Here is a 15,495-nt window from a genome sequence, read left to right as displayed (position 1 = left end):
AGAGACTGTGACTATAGGAGTAGAAAGCCTTATCTTTCTTAAGGCCAGCACCTGGTTTCACACTGCTGACCTTGCAGTTAGTAGTCCAATACATAACCCACCCCACCAGCAAAACCTAAATAAAACCAAACTCACTGCCACCGAGTCAATTCTGACTCATAGTGACCCTATAGGGCAGGGTAGAACTGCCCTACATGTTTCTGAGATAGTAACTCTTTACGGGAGTCGAAAGCCTCATTTTTCTCTCAAGGAACATCTGGTGGTTTCAAAGTACTGACCCTGCAGTTAGTGGTCCCACTCATAGCTACCTACTACTACTCAAGGATGACATAAGGTTAAATGAATTGGCTATTGTAAAGGACCTGGTTTTAACTCTTTAAAGCACCCAGAAAATTCAAAATCAATTCCAGTGACCTACATGATTTTAAATGGTTCGATAGATTTCCACTAGCATAACAGTAATTAACAGTAACATTTTCCATGAAGCACCCATCTATTCCATCCTAGTTATGCTTACATAGTAAAATAAACAATCATCTCAACCTCATTGCAGGCTGCAGAAGCTTCCTATAATTAAACACTTGAGTTTGTTTTGGATAACACGCAGTCTGCCACTAGTATATTGTTTGCCTTTTCTCAGATGCTGCTAATTTACAAACCCAATAGGCGGCCACTTATAAGAGGAAGAATTATTTTCATACAGGAAATCCCTTACTAATTACTTAATCAGGTTCACAATCTTTGCCCTAGCGGTGCTGTAATATAATCCGCTAAGGTGGCCCCCTGCAGACTGCTAGGAGTGGAGACCATAACTGGGTGCGCCACCTCATCACGTCCTTTGTATATAGTTGCTCTTATGAAATGTTGCCTCATTTCTACTACGAGGTGTAGAAGGTTCAGCTATTTTAACATTTATTATATAATTGCTCTCTTGTTATAAATGATACTTAGTGTTCCCCTTTTATTTACTAGATGGTTCTGAAATTACATTACGGTGCAAGTAATTATGCTGGTGAATTTTTGTGTGTGTTAATGTTGTGGCCTTAATTAGGATCCCAGTTCAACCAAGAAATCTGTGTTAAGTGGCAGCGATGTGCTAGGTTTGGGGGCAGGTACTAGTGATACAAGGCCAATGAGAATACAGTCTCTGTTCCTCCAGGCAATTATTTTAAAACTCTTTTTAGATGTCTAACCTAGTAATTGTTAAATTCCAGTGTCTAAACATTCTTTATTAGGTACAAACTGTATTCTCACAGCATAGCGTGTATGTGTGCATGTGAGTGTTTACATTGTTAATTACCAATTGGAGCCCTGGTGGCATAGTGGTTACACACTGAGTTGCTAACCTTAAAGCCAGCAGTTCAAAACCACGAGAAAAAGATGGGGCTTTCTACTCCCATGAAGAGTTACAGTCTCAGAAACTCACAGGGGCAGTCTACCCTGTCACTATGGGTCAGCATCAACTTGATGGAAGTGAGTTTGTTTTTTTTAGTTTAGCCTGCCATTATCATTTGAGTGAAGAGTATGTCTTTTGTTGGTTTGCCTTTTGATTTTACATAAACATAACTAAAGAATTTTACGTGAAACTAAAGGCTTTTAAAAATAGCATTTGTGAGATTTCAAATAGGAATATAGCTTTGGGGTGTGACCTTTTTTTACCTGTTAGCTCATGAAAATTTCCTCTGCCCCACGCCATCACCCCTGGTTATCCTTTATCTTTATTATCTTTATTATTAGTTCATCTGCTTAGGCGAAGAGCACCCATTCTGGGATTTGTTTCCAGTTTCTTGAGTTTTTGCCCAGTCCTAATTTTCATTGTTTGAAAAAAGAAAAAGCGGTTGAATCAGGATTTTGTGTTGTCTGATGAAAATTTGAGATTTGAATTCTATGAGAGCAGTAATTGGGGGTAATTTAAAAATACTACCCTAAGGATACAGCCTGGCTGGTTGCCTTCAGTTTAGCACAGCAGGACTATGCAGTGACTGTGGTTGCCGGTCAGGAGGCACAGAAGCAAGTCTGCCTGGGCCTTTACCATCTTTGTGCACGTACTCTTGTAAATACAAGAATGTGAAGTTCCTATATTCCTGCTTAGGCTTTAGCTGGAATTTCCCACTTGTCATTTAAACTAATGATCATAATGAATTTTCAGTGTAAAGGATCATGCAGTATGACCTGCTGACACAGTCAGTTAAGAGAGGACAGGAAGATCCGGGAAGTTTAAACCGTTTCAAATGATCACTGTACCGTGGGGTTTGGGGCTGGGGTTGAGGGGCAGTTAGTGGGTGGTAAATGGCAATGGGCAGAAAGCATTCTTTCACTCCTTGCGTGGTTCATTTGAGCTCTGTGTTTTATATAAGCACCAACAGGTAAGGCCAGTTATGCTTATCTCCATTTCCAGAGCGGGAATCTCAGGCTCCCGAGAAGTATCTTGAATTTACAGGTTTAGTGAACTGTGGAACTGGTATGCACTTGCTTTTCTAACACCAGTGCTCTTGGATCATCAGTCAGGACGAAATCAGACAACAGTGTTATCCTTGGGTCCTGCAAAGGATTAAGCAGTTAACCGAAAGGCCGAGGGTGTGGATTTTTCCAGGTGCCTGGGAAGAAGGCGTGGCGATCTCCCCCTGAAATATCACAGCTGTTGAAAACACGGTGTGGAGTGTCATTCTACTGTGATACACTTGGGTTGCCTCGAGTTGGAATGAACTGTGTAGTAATTGGTTGGTGTGTGTAACCTTACCCTGGTCGAGCCTTACTGAGAGGGAACCCCTCAGTGACATAGACTGACCCAGCAACCAGGTTCAACTAGCTGTAGGTTCAAACAGACCTGTGGTGGTGACGGTGGCATGGGACCAGGCAACGTTTTGTTCTGATGCACATGGGGTGGCTGTACATCAGAGCTGAGCCAGGAGCAGCCAGCAGCAGCAAAGTTACTCATTTCAGATGACTAGAAAATAAGTGGGTTAGAGGACGTCTGGCAGGAATGTTAGCCATAAAATGCGAGATGTCTTAGAGGAAGAACCTGCTTGTGCTGCGGCGGCGGGGGGTGTTGTGTTCCTGAGTTATTGTCAGCAGTTTTGCTCCTGGGGTTTCCAAGGCTGTAATCTTTATGGAGGCTGACTGCCACGGTCTCCCATCCCAGAGCTGGTGAGGGGCTCTAAGTGCTGAGCTGTCGGACTAAGCATGCGCCACTGTGGCTTCTTAGGGACGGGATGAGGTTAGGTGACTATAAAGCAGGAAGTTTATGATGTAAGTAGAAGTGGATCTGAGCTTTGGTACAAGATTCAGACAGCAAGGTAAAACAGAGAGAAGGATTTCAGGAACCGGAAAGTTAGAGAGCGTATCAGGAGAGTATGATGTAAAAGCTAGTAAGACAAAAATCTCGGGAGACAGGAGCCTGAAGGTTTGACAGAAGCTGCCAAAAAAAAAAAGAAAAGAGCTGTACCATCAAATTCCACAAGAAGATGGAATTTGAAGGCATTTTAAGCCATATTTTGTTTAAAATCTTGGCAAGTGTAAGTTATCTATTTGTTGCCAATGACCTAAGAAAGCTCTTTATTACCTCAAAACCCCATGGAGGTTTTAGTGATTAGATTCCCCCTTATTTCTTTTTTTAAAATAATTTTATTGGGGGCTCATACAACTGTTATCATAATCAATCCATACATCAATTGTATAAAGCACATTTATACATTCATAACCCTCATCATTCTGAAAACATTTGCTTTCTACTTGAGAACTTGGTATCAGCTCCTCATTTCCCCACACTCCCCTTCCTCATGAACCCTTGATAATTTATAAATTATTATTTTGTCATATCTTACACTGTCCGACGTCTCCCTTGACCCACTTTCTGTTGTCCCGTCCCCCAGGGAGGAGGTTATATGTAGATCCTTGTAATCAGCTCCCCCTTTCTACCCCACCTTCCTTCTACCCTCCAGGTAATCACCACTCTCACCACTGCTCCTGAAGGGATCAGCCATCCTGGATTCCCTGTGTTTCCAGTTCCTATCTGTACCAGTATACATCCTCTGGTCTAGCCAGATTTGTAAGGTAGATTTGGGATCATGATAGTGGGGTGGTGGGGAAAGGAAGCATTTAGGAGCTAGAGGAAAGTTGTATGTTTTATTGTTGCTACACTGTACCCTGACTGGCTCATTTGCACCCCGTGACCCTTCCGTAAGGGGATGTCCAGTTGCCTACAGATGGGTTTTAGGTCCCACTCTGCACTCCCCCTCATTCACAATTATATGATTTTTTGTTCTTTGATGCCTGGTATCTCATCCCTTCAACACCTCATGATCACACAGGCTGGTTGCTTCTTCCATGTGGGCTTTGTTGCTTCTGAGCTAGATGGCTGCTTGTTTAGCTTCAAGCCTTTAAGACACTATATCTTTTGATAGCCGGACACCTTCAGTTTTCTTCACCACATTTGCTTATCCCTCTCATTTCTTCAAGATAAAAATTTTTTTTAATTTACATCTAGGTTAATTTTTATAAAATCCATTTTATCCCCTTTTTTCCATCTCATTGAGTAGAAATGTCTTTCTAAAGAAAATGTGCTTTCATTTTCTCAGGAGAACTTTGAACTCTTCTACGTCATTTTGTTGGGGGTGTGGAGTCAGGGGGGAGCTGCAGTTTAGCACTGATATATATATATATATACATATATATATATATATATCAGTGCTAAACTATATTCCATAGTTCAGTCATATCAAGCAGAATTGTACAATTGCCACCACAGTTTCCAAAAATTCTTTTCCTACCTGGACTCCCTGACATTGTCTCCCCTTCAGTCCCACCCCCTCCATTCTTAACAGATAGAATTTTTACGCTTGCAAGCATTCACTTTCACCTGGCGTACTATTAAACTAGAATGGCACTTCATTTATTCAGCATGTGAAAAAAAATCAGTGTTACATTTAAAATAGATGAAACTTTACTATTCCTTTAAGCACCTTCAATTTTAACTTTTTATCATGGAAATTTTATTTTTAAATTTATTACATATTTCCTTTCTTTAAAGTATTCAGAATACCTCTCTAAAATAAAACAAAAAAAGACTCTAATCTGTTAATTCTTAACAAATATTATTTTATGATCTGTAAATTGGTTGAAACCTTTTGGGAATAATTTACATATATTTTACTTGTGATCCGTATTATAAAATGATTCTCAGCTGATTTGTTCTCTATTCATTTTGCTTTCTCCATGGGTCTTCCTTTGAGGCCCACCAGCGGCTGTCAGTTGGCCATTCTCTCCCCTGTGGGCGAACCATTACTGCTTCTAATTAAATACCTTTTGTGTGCCCTTTTGCTGATTACGGCTTAATAGCCATGCCACCACCTGTTGGGGACATAAGTAGTTACACCATAGATTTGGATTCCAAAATCTTTTGTTTCGGACATCTTTTCCATTTCTGTGTTCCAGATCATAGGACTTTACCAATTTAAAATAAACAAACAACTATTAGTTATTTATTAAATACCATTTTAATGTATTGTATTTGAAATATAATTATAACCATATATTTTAAACAGTGTATTATAAGATCAAAGGTTTTTTTAAAAAATCATTTTATTGGGGGCTCGTACAACTCTTATCACAATTCATCCATCCATCCATTGTGTCAAACACATTTGTATATTTGTTGTCATTATCATTCTCAAAACATTTGCTTTCTACTTGAGCCCTTGTATCAGTTCCTCATTTTTCCCCCTCATCCCTCACGAACCCTTGATAATTTATAATTTTTTTTCATGTCTTACACTGTTCAATGTCTCTCTTTACCACTTTGGTGTTGTCGGTTCCCTCTTTTCCCCCCACCTTCCCCTTTCCCTCCTGGTATTGCTACTCTCATTATTGTTCCTGAGGGGTTTATCTGTCCTGGATTCCCTGTGTTTCCAGCTCTTATCTGTCCCAGTGTACATGCTCTGGTCTAGCCAGATTTGTAAGGTAGAATTGGGGCCATTATAGTCAGGTGGGGGATGGGGAGGAAGCATTAAAGAACTGGAGGAAAGTTGCATGTTTCATTGTTTCTACACTGCACCCTGACTAGCTCATCTCCTCCCCGCCACCCTTCTGTAAGGGGATGTCCAGTGTGTACAGATGGACTTTGGGTCTCCACTCCGCACTCCCCCTCATTCACAATGATCTGAGTTTTTGTTCTTTGATGGCTGATACCTGATCCTATTGACACCTTATGATCACACAGGCTTGTGTGCTTCTTCTATGTGGGCTTTGTTGCTGCCAAGCTAGATGACTGCTTGTTTAATCTCCAAGCCTGTAAGACCCCAGTCACTATATATTTTGATAGCCAGGCACCATCAGCTTTCTTCACCACATTTGCATATGCACCTGCTTTGTCTTCAGCGACCTTGTCTGGAAGATGGGCACCATTGAATGCCAGTTTAATAGGCAAAGTGTTCTTGCATTGAGGGACTACTTGAGTAGAGGCCCAATGTCCATCTGCTACCTTAATACTAGACCTGTAAATATGTACACATAGATCTTTGTCCCCCTCGACATATATAAATATATTTACATATGCACATGCCTATATTTAGATCTCTATACAAAAGTGTTGTTATAAACTCTTATTTATTTAACCATAAGAATAATCCTAGGAGGTAAGCAGGATTTTCTAAATACTAAAGATGAGGCCACAAACCTAAAAAATTAAGTAACTTTCCCCAAGGGGCACAGTTAGTAGTAAGAGAGATGACAGTTGCATATTTGATCTTCTCCCTTTTCAGTCAGGTCTTTCTGAATCTCCACACCTTTCATATGGCATTAAGGTACCTGCCCACACAGGGTGGAGTAAGAGGCAAATGTACGGTTGGGAATTAGGCAAAGTAGATAATGCATCACAAATGCTAGCCTTGTTATTCTTGATGAGCAGACTTAGCATTTTCTTTCCATTTGATATTTCTGTATTTAATTATTGACTATTTTAAAAAGAAACTATTACCACATTGAAGGACTACTAACTTGCACAATTAACTTTGAAAATCAAGAAGCAACAAAAATAAATGTATAACTCTGCAATTTGTCAGAAACTATAATGTGATTGATACGTAGCCCCTAGGAAAATAGATATTAATTGAACCAGCTACTTGATATTCAGAATTATCCATCCAAATTCTTAGTAATTTGTTAATTATTTGTAAATACTAACATTTAAGAATTTACATAAACTATCTTTTACAGTTCCTTATGTGACCACAGTAAACCCAAATCAGACACGCTGCCATCGAGTTAATGCTGACTCATAGCAACCCCCTGGGGCTTTCCGGCACTGTGCTCTTTATGGAACCAGACAGCCCAGTCTTTCTCCCTCAGCGCTGCGGCAGGGGTGGGGGAAGGATGGGAGTTGTATTGGTGACAATATGGACCACAGCCCAGCATGTAACCACTACACCAAGACCCCCAGTCCCCCCACAATAATGAGTAACAAATCAAGCATTTAAGCTGTATGTCTAAAGGTCTTGTGAAGGACTTATTTTGCCATTTGTCATCAGATTTTTCCAAAGGGATGTGGGCAAACCATTCTTGGTACATTGTGAAAAATTCATTTAACATATGAATTATGTCCTTCATTTTTACATATTAGTACATTTTCACAAGGTCCCTTACTAGTTAATGCTTTCTTAATCAGATCTCTATTTATTAAAAGTAACAGAATTAATTCTTAAAGAAATTTTGAAATTTAGATTTTTAAGTTAGTTCTAATTGTTTAAATTTCGGAGTGTAATTATAATATTTTAACATATATATTGTACATGAAAACAAAGAATTACTCATGTCAGTAATTATTAATTATTAATCATTAGAGTTAATTTAAATAATCCTCACTTTAGCCAACTTCCTTATATTCAATTTCTGTTTACTTTTTCTACAAGAGAACAGCTAGCCAATCCTCTGGTCACTTATTCATGTCATACATTCCCTTGTGTGAGTTCTATTAGAATGACTTTGTGCAAAAGATTCATCATGAATTCAAAAGATTCATCATGAATGTTTTTCAGGTTAATGTATAGCTTAAAATTCTCTTATTCGCTCAAACTCTGATGGTCTGTTCTGTCCTATACATCAACCTAGTGTTGTTAATAAAAACATCTAGCTCGAACGAATCAAGTCAAATGGTGTTGTTGAGTCTTTTTGTTGTTGTTGTTGAGTCTTTTTATTGAAGTAGTGAGCTTTAAACTTTTGTGCAAAGAAAGGACCTATGACTACGAAGTAGGGATGAGCGCTACTTCTCAAATATCTTCCTCTCCTTTCCGGTCCCAGTTTAATGGGACTTCTGCCAACAGGAAGAAGTACATCTCTCTAGGACTTTATTGTTCCGGGAGCCTGAGTGATCCTCTTCACAGTTTACTGACTATAATGTAAAACTGTGTTCTCGCTCATAAAAATCAAGTCCTTCCCTCTGAAAATAACATAATCCTTCACGCGCAGTTTTATTTCATGTGTATATTTTACATAGTTTAACCCGAGGCAGATGTCTCTATTTCCTTAGATCACATGCTCCCTGGTTACCTTACACTGGACATCACCAGGTTTACCCTCGTCTTTCACTGTGTAAAAGATCTCCACTCGACTAATAGCTAGAAAAGTTGCCAGACATTCAGATAAACTTACCCACTAAGCAAAATGCTAAGCAAGTGCTAAGTATGTTGTTCTTCATATTGACAATAGTAATGTTATTCTTAGATCAAATTTCTATTTTTGGCAAATGATCTAGAAACGCCTTTGATGTTGAAACCCGTGTTTAAAGACTAACATGGTAGCATATTGACTTGCCGCGTAAAGCGGTTGTCGAACACGAAGTAGGCAAAATGTTGTGAAGCAGGGTATGAATGCTGTTTTATAGAACGGTAGTAATTTATATGTTATTACAGACAATCGGACATGATGGTAGTTATAGGGGTCCCGAGAAGGAGCTGCCATTTACGGAGCACCACGGAGCTCTTTTGCATATTTCCAGAATTGTGTCTCTAAAGTAGATCTTATTTATGTTGTCTAATCATTTAGAAGCTTGGAAGGGAAAATAGCTGAGGTGAATTCTTATTTTCATGATTTTGTGTTGTTGGAAATCTGATATTTTAGGAAGAGAGGAGTTATCTCTGAGAGTGAACCCATTGGACAAGCCTTTCTGCTCCCATAAGGGAGTCTCCAAAGGTCAACTCTACTCTGTCCTATGGGAACGTTCCAGTCGGGGTAGACTCAGTGGTAGTGAGGGTGTGTGTGTGTGTGTGTGTGTGTGTGTGTGTGTGTGTGTGTGTGTGTGTGAAGTTATCTATGAGAGACTCTTGTATTGAGAACATAGGTCATGCAGGTGGTGGCTAGTGTTCTTGGAGGATAAATGAACCCCTTCCCACTCAGTAGGTGCATGAGCTACCCTACCCCAGGGATCTGGGTGGATAAAGCCTATTTCATTAGCCCTTTCAATTCTGTGATGATAGATTGTGCCCACTTGGTTGACCTAGAGCCTTATAGTTTCACTTATCCATATTCTTCAGACTATATAAAATGCCTTCCCTTTTTCTCCCCTACCCAGCCTTCTCTGTAATCCCTTCCCTAATAACCTCATCACACCAAATGATTAAGCCTTCCTATTGTCTTCTAGAGCCAAATGATGGATGAGTTGTCAATCTCAAGGTCAGATGGACCTCCTCACACACTGGGCGCTTCCTGTCTCTGCTGCTGCCTTGTGGGGACTGTGTATTTTTATAAGTAGTTCTAGCACCACCATCTCAGCTTGAAACTCCTTTAAGGGCAAGCATTGTACATTATTATTTTCTCTGTCTCCCACATCCTTAACACTTACGCATGTAGGAGGTGTACTCGGTGTATATTTTATTGACCTAATGAATGCTGTTTCGGTATTGAGCATTTAAATCCCAGGGCCTGCAAGATTAAGCATGTGATAACAGACTATTTGCTTTCACCATGAAGACGCAATTATTGTTTTCCAATTAGATCCACACACTCGAGGCTTTTCCCTTAGCCATTGTTCTCCAGCTCCGTTCTCTCTTAGGGGCCCTTTGTGAAAGTATTTATTATACCTCATTTAGGACCAGGCTTATGAAATACCCATGGAAACAGGATAACAAGTTTGCATGACTAAGTGTGGTTTGCAAGCAATCTGAAGGCAGAGCCTCTTGTCGGATGCATGCTCTGCTGTCTCTGGCTAACTAGAATCTGTCGTGTAGGAGCTGCGACCACGTATTTGAGAGCGAGAGAGAGTAAGGGCGTAGGCGGAGGGTGGCAAGGAGAAAGAAAAGCGACTATGATACAGTGACTGTCGCTGTCTTGTGTTGTTTTCAGCACAGTTCCCTAGCCGGATTTATTTAAAACTGGCTTCTGTTCGCATCTGCAGTGCTTTAACAATGGTTATGAAGGCAATATTTCATTCATAAGCGATGACAGTGCAATCATTTCCAGCCCACTTAGTCGTTTTCACCAGAGAAAACTATTACACGATTCTTAGTACAAGGGGTGACAGGCATCTGTTTGTTAAAGAGCTATATGCGTTCACTTTGGGGGCTTGGGGGCTCACCTGACAGAAAGAAGAAATCGAAGTGCTGGCGACACCGTGACAGCCCAACATCGTTCACAGCGGTGACTTGCTTCATGAAAATCGAAGCTACCTCAAAAATGAGCCAGAGATAATCTTGTCGTGACGAATGTGTTCACCAATTTGTTCTGAAGTCTTTTCTCCCGTCGCAGAGTGGTAACCTTTGTCCAAGTTACTGTTCATCTGACAAACCCAGCCATGTCCCTTTGACTAGGATGCCCTAATGATGCATGTGTCTGCTACTTCCATTTGCACCTCCCCTGCCATTTGTCACTCTCTACCTCCAGACAGCAGGCAAGGCTGCTTGCCTGCCTCAGCTTATTATGTAAATCTCCTGTGCGCATGAACACACTGTTTGGGTATCTCTTATATCACAGCCGATACCTCCTAATGCATTCTTCTCTGTGATGGTAAGTGCTGGTTTGGTCCCGGCCTTGTGTCTCATTTTGATTCATTATTTTTGTAAAAGAGGAGACAAGATGGCACAGTGGGTTACAAATTGGGCTGCTAACCGCAAGGTCATCAGTTGGAAACCAGTGGCTGCTCTGAGGGAGAAAGATGAGACTTTTCACTCCCGTAAAGATTTACAGTTTGGGAAATCCAGAGGGGCAGTTCTGCTCTGCCCTGTAAGCCTACCACGAGTCAGAACAGATGGCAGTGAGTGAATTGAGTAAGACTTTTGTAAAAGGTAGTGGGACTATCTTAGAGGCTTGGAGGCTTACCTTCCTCCAATCCTGATGCCACCGTCTTCTTCAGCTCGTCCGGCTGCTCCTCGTATTTGCCCAGCATGCAGCTTGAACAAGGATGGTGTGAGGATACAGCCCCGACACACGCCTTTCCTGATTATACACCAGGCAGCGTTCCCTTGTTCTGTTTCAGAACCGCAGCTGCCTCTGGAGTTAGGTACAGCTTCCTCAGGAGCACAGCCCAGCATTCTGGAATGCTCATTCTTCCCACTGCTCCCCCTAGATGGTTATCATCCAATCAGCCAAAGGTCTTCGCCTAGTCCATAAAACGCAAAGCGGCTGCAGTCTGCGAGGCAGATGCTCCTCGGCCTTGCTTCTGAGGAGCATTCTGGCGGAACTTCTTCCGAGAGAGATCAGTTTGTTCTTCTGGCAGTCCATGGCACTCTCAGTAGTCTTTGCCAACACCGCAATTCAAACCACATCCGTTCTCTTGCCACCTTCCTTACTCATTGTCCAGCTTTCGCCTGTAGATGAGGGGATTGAAAATACCAATCTGCGGTCAGGCACACTGAGCCCTCGAGGCGACTTCTTTGCTCTTAGTGCTTTCAAGTGGTCGTGTGCAGCATACATCCTTGTAGGTGCGTAGGTATTATCCTGTCGTAGATCATACTGCCATATCTATGCACGGATACATATTGTTTGCATTCAACTTTCATATTGGTTTTACTCAGCTATTATTCTGTTATCAACAATGTACATGCATAGATCTTGTAATACAGTCTGTGCTAGGGAATATTTATGCACCTTCAAGGATGGCCAGTTTATGGAACTACTATTCAAATTAACTGATCACAAAAGTTAGTGATGAAGAAATTAAAGAATGCTGCCAACTTCTTCAGTCTGAAAGCGGCCAGATATTGTCATTACAGTTCAAGGTCGATTTTGAAATGCTCCTGTGATGATGCATGCCATTGCCAGTCCTCATGGATGTGCTATTTCCAGTAGAGTAAACCATGAGATTGTCCAGTCCACAGTGACCTATACCAGTCCACCGCAGCTCACTGATGCTAAGGACATTGATCTTCTGGATTGCTTTCAGGTTTCCTAGATTCATACTTCATACATTCATCACAATTATGCATGGATGTTTTTAATCAGCTTTTATTTTTAATTGTCTTTAATTTTCAATTTTTAATCATCTTTTGTTTGATCCTCATCAGCAAATGAAGATCTCAGAAACTTCCTTCATGTCAGTAAGGTCTATTCTACTTCAAGCAGGCAGCTCTTCCTGAATGGGCATATTTTGAGTTCCTTTGGACCTAAGGAGCTTAACTTCTGGCACTATATCAGAAAATGTTCCATTGCTACTTGCAGGTTGTCAGTGGCTAACACCTCAGAAGTGGACAGCCGATTCATTCTCCCTACTCTCTTTTTAGTCTGGAAGCCCCCTGAAACCTGTTCTCCATGGGTGGCCATGCTGGTGTTTGAAATACCAGTGGCATATCTTCTTATATCACAGCCACATACAAGCCACCACAGAGTGACAGAAGAGGGGTAGAAATCACCTAATAGTTCGTTATTATATGTACAAGAAATATCAGTTAACTTTCGGAAATACACAATAATAATAATAAATTTCATCGATGCTATTACCACAAAGCTGAAATGAGTTAAGAGAATTCGAAGCAAAGAATTTAGAGGGAAGCCACGTAAAAATAAAGTTGAGAAGGGGGGAAGGGAGACTCCGGATAGGGCAAGATATGACAAAATAACGAGGTATAAATTACCAAGGGCATATGAGGGAGGGGGGAATGGGGAGGGGGGGGGAAAGAGGACCTGATGCAAGGGGCTTAAGTGGAGAGCAAATGCCTTGAGAATGATTGGGGCAGGGAATGTATGGATGTGCTTTATACAATTGATGTATGTATATGTATGGATTGTGGTAAGAGTTGTTTGAGTCCCTAATAAAATGTAAAAGAAGAAAAGAGAAAAAAAATGATTAGGGCAAAGACTGTACAGATGTGCTTTATACAATTGATGTATGTATATGTATGAACTGTGAAAAGAATTGTATCAGCCCCAATAAATTGTTAAAATAAAAAAAATAAATAAATAAAATACAAATAGAAAAAAAAATAAAGTTGAGAAAAGACTATATGTCAGTGAAGGTAGAAACACAAAAATAAAGACTTTACATGTATGATGCATGTATTACAAGTTTACACATCTCAGCTCTCAGAGGACGTTCACGTGTCCAATCATGTCTGCTCATTAGCACACTCTGCAGTGTTGACGGGTCTGTTATGCATAGGAGATGGAGGAGTTCAGAGTTGGAGAAAGGTTAAATGACTTGCTTAGTACCACCCACTATCGTGACCCTACTCCTGCCTTTCACTGCCGACGAGGACCGAGCATGTACACAGGTACAGCTAAGAGCTGAGTACCATGGAGTCCAGGTCAGATACACCCCTCCGGAACAGAAATGAGGGTGGTGATACCAGGAGGGTAGGGGAAGATGAGGAGAGGAGGGGGGAAGAAACCACAGGGGGAGGGAGACAACAGTCAGTGTAAGATATGAGAATAATAATAGTTTATCATTTATGAAAGGGTCACGAGGGTAGGAGGAGGGGAGGGAGGGTAAAAAGAGGTGCTCATACCAAGGGCTCAAAGAGAAAGTAACTGTTTAGAAAGTAATGATGGCAACATATGTACAAATATGTTTGATACAATTGATGTATGGATTGATATGAGTTGTAAGAGCCTCCAATAAATTGGTCATTCATATATATGCATGCACACACATATGTATATCCACTGTTAGGCCAGCAGAAGAAGCGGAATGCAGGTAATCAATCAGCTGTGGCCTCAGGTGCTTTTTCTCCTATGTGGGCCTGTTTCTTGAGATAACTGAAGAGCTATCTGACAGTTTGACTGACTTTACTCTTCTGCTCCGTTTGCACTCTTGTTCCTTCATCACCAAATTAAACTTTTATCTTACTAGCTTGTCAGCATATGCATGATTTAGGCTCTTTTACCTTATTTTCCTTGCCGCGTTATATTAAACAGTGGGCAGGATCTGGTTATTGGCTGGTATGAACTCACTTTTGCCTTACACAAAGCAAGGAAAGAAAAGTAATGTTTACTGAGGTCTGTTTAGAAGTAGGAGACTTGGTGACACAGTGGTTAAAGCACCCAGCTGTTAACCACAAAAGGTCAGCAGTTTGAACCCTCCAGCTTCTCCCAAAGGAAGACACGGCAGTCTGTTAGCTAGAGACTGCACACCCTATAGGGTAATCCACCTCTGTCCTATAGGGGCTCCAGAAGTCAGAATCAACGCAATGGCAGTGAGTGTTTGGGAACTTAGAAATCGAAGCTGCTCTAGGTACCAGTGTTCATCATGTCCCAAGGGCATCTATGATACTATTTTTTGGTTTGGGAAACAGAACCTGAGGCTGTAAGTGTAACTGACACGGTTTGAAATGTTTGTTTGGTTTGTATTTTCTTTTCCTGTCTGCAAAGTCTATGCTATTTCCGTTGTGAAGCAGCTCCCTCTTCCCAACATCACGCAATTTTTGAACATTAAAAAAATGGAGGATTCAAAGAAACAAACCGCTTCCTCGGGGCCCTCGTTCCACAAACGGACCTTGGTGCGTAGGAGAGAGCGATGCGCTGGCTCTGCAGCCCTGTGCTGAGGCAGCCTCGGACATCCTTTCTGCTCTCTCACGCATGATGCCATGGCCTTGGGGAGAGGAGGCTATCAGAACTTCTTCGGTCGCTATATTAATAAAATGCTGCTATTGATTCTTTCGTTTGTAGTATAAAGATGCGTTTATGAAAGCAAACCCTGGGTACAAATGGTGTCCAACAACCAACAAGCCTGTGAAATCCCCAACATCCACCGTCAATCCACGCAAGAAACTCTGGGCCTTCCCATCTGAGTCTTCAAGGGATTTGCCAAGTCCCAAGAAAAACAAGACCGAAGAAATGCCTCAACTTAACTTTGGAATGGCTGGTGAGTTTGGGACCTGTTTCTTCCTCTTCTCTAAGGATTCACCAATACATTTAGGCAGTATTTTTAACAAGCTACACACAAAAAGGAGTAAAATTTAAGATTTATAGGAAGCAATGACAAAGAGAAAAGTTGTCTTAGAGCGTTAGTGCCTGACATCAGTAAACGTACAAGAATGTGTAATTAAATAGATTTTTAGACCAAGTTTCCAAGTCATT

General features: G+C 41.1%; 1 protein-coding gene across 13 annotated transcripts in view; it reads left to right on the top strand.

Moving 5' to 3' along the window:
• Positions 1 to 15,495, top strand: part of BBX (BBX high mobility group box domain containing) — a 337,134-nt gene that overhangs the window by 208,202 nt on the left and 113,437 nt on the right. For all 13 annotated transcript variants that reach the window (XM_075542577.1, XM_075542574.1, XM_075542579.1 and 10 more), the window contains one exon: positions 15,085 to 15,280. In XM_075542577.1, the coding sequence (XP_075398692.1) occupies positions 15,085 to 15,280 (196 nt within the window). The remainder of the gene's footprint in view (positions 1 to 15,084; positions 15,281 to 15,495) is intronic.

This window comes from Tenrec ecaudatus, chromosome 2 (genome assembly GCF_050624435.1).
Source record: "Tenrec ecaudatus isolate mTenEca1 chromosome 2, mTenEca1.hap1, whole genome shotgun sequence".
Taxonomy (NCBI): Eukaryota; Metazoa; Chordata; class Mammalia; order Afrosoricida; family Tenrecidae; genus Tenrec; species Tenrec ecaudatus.
This window is presented reverse-complemented; position numbering and strand designations above follow the sequence as displayed.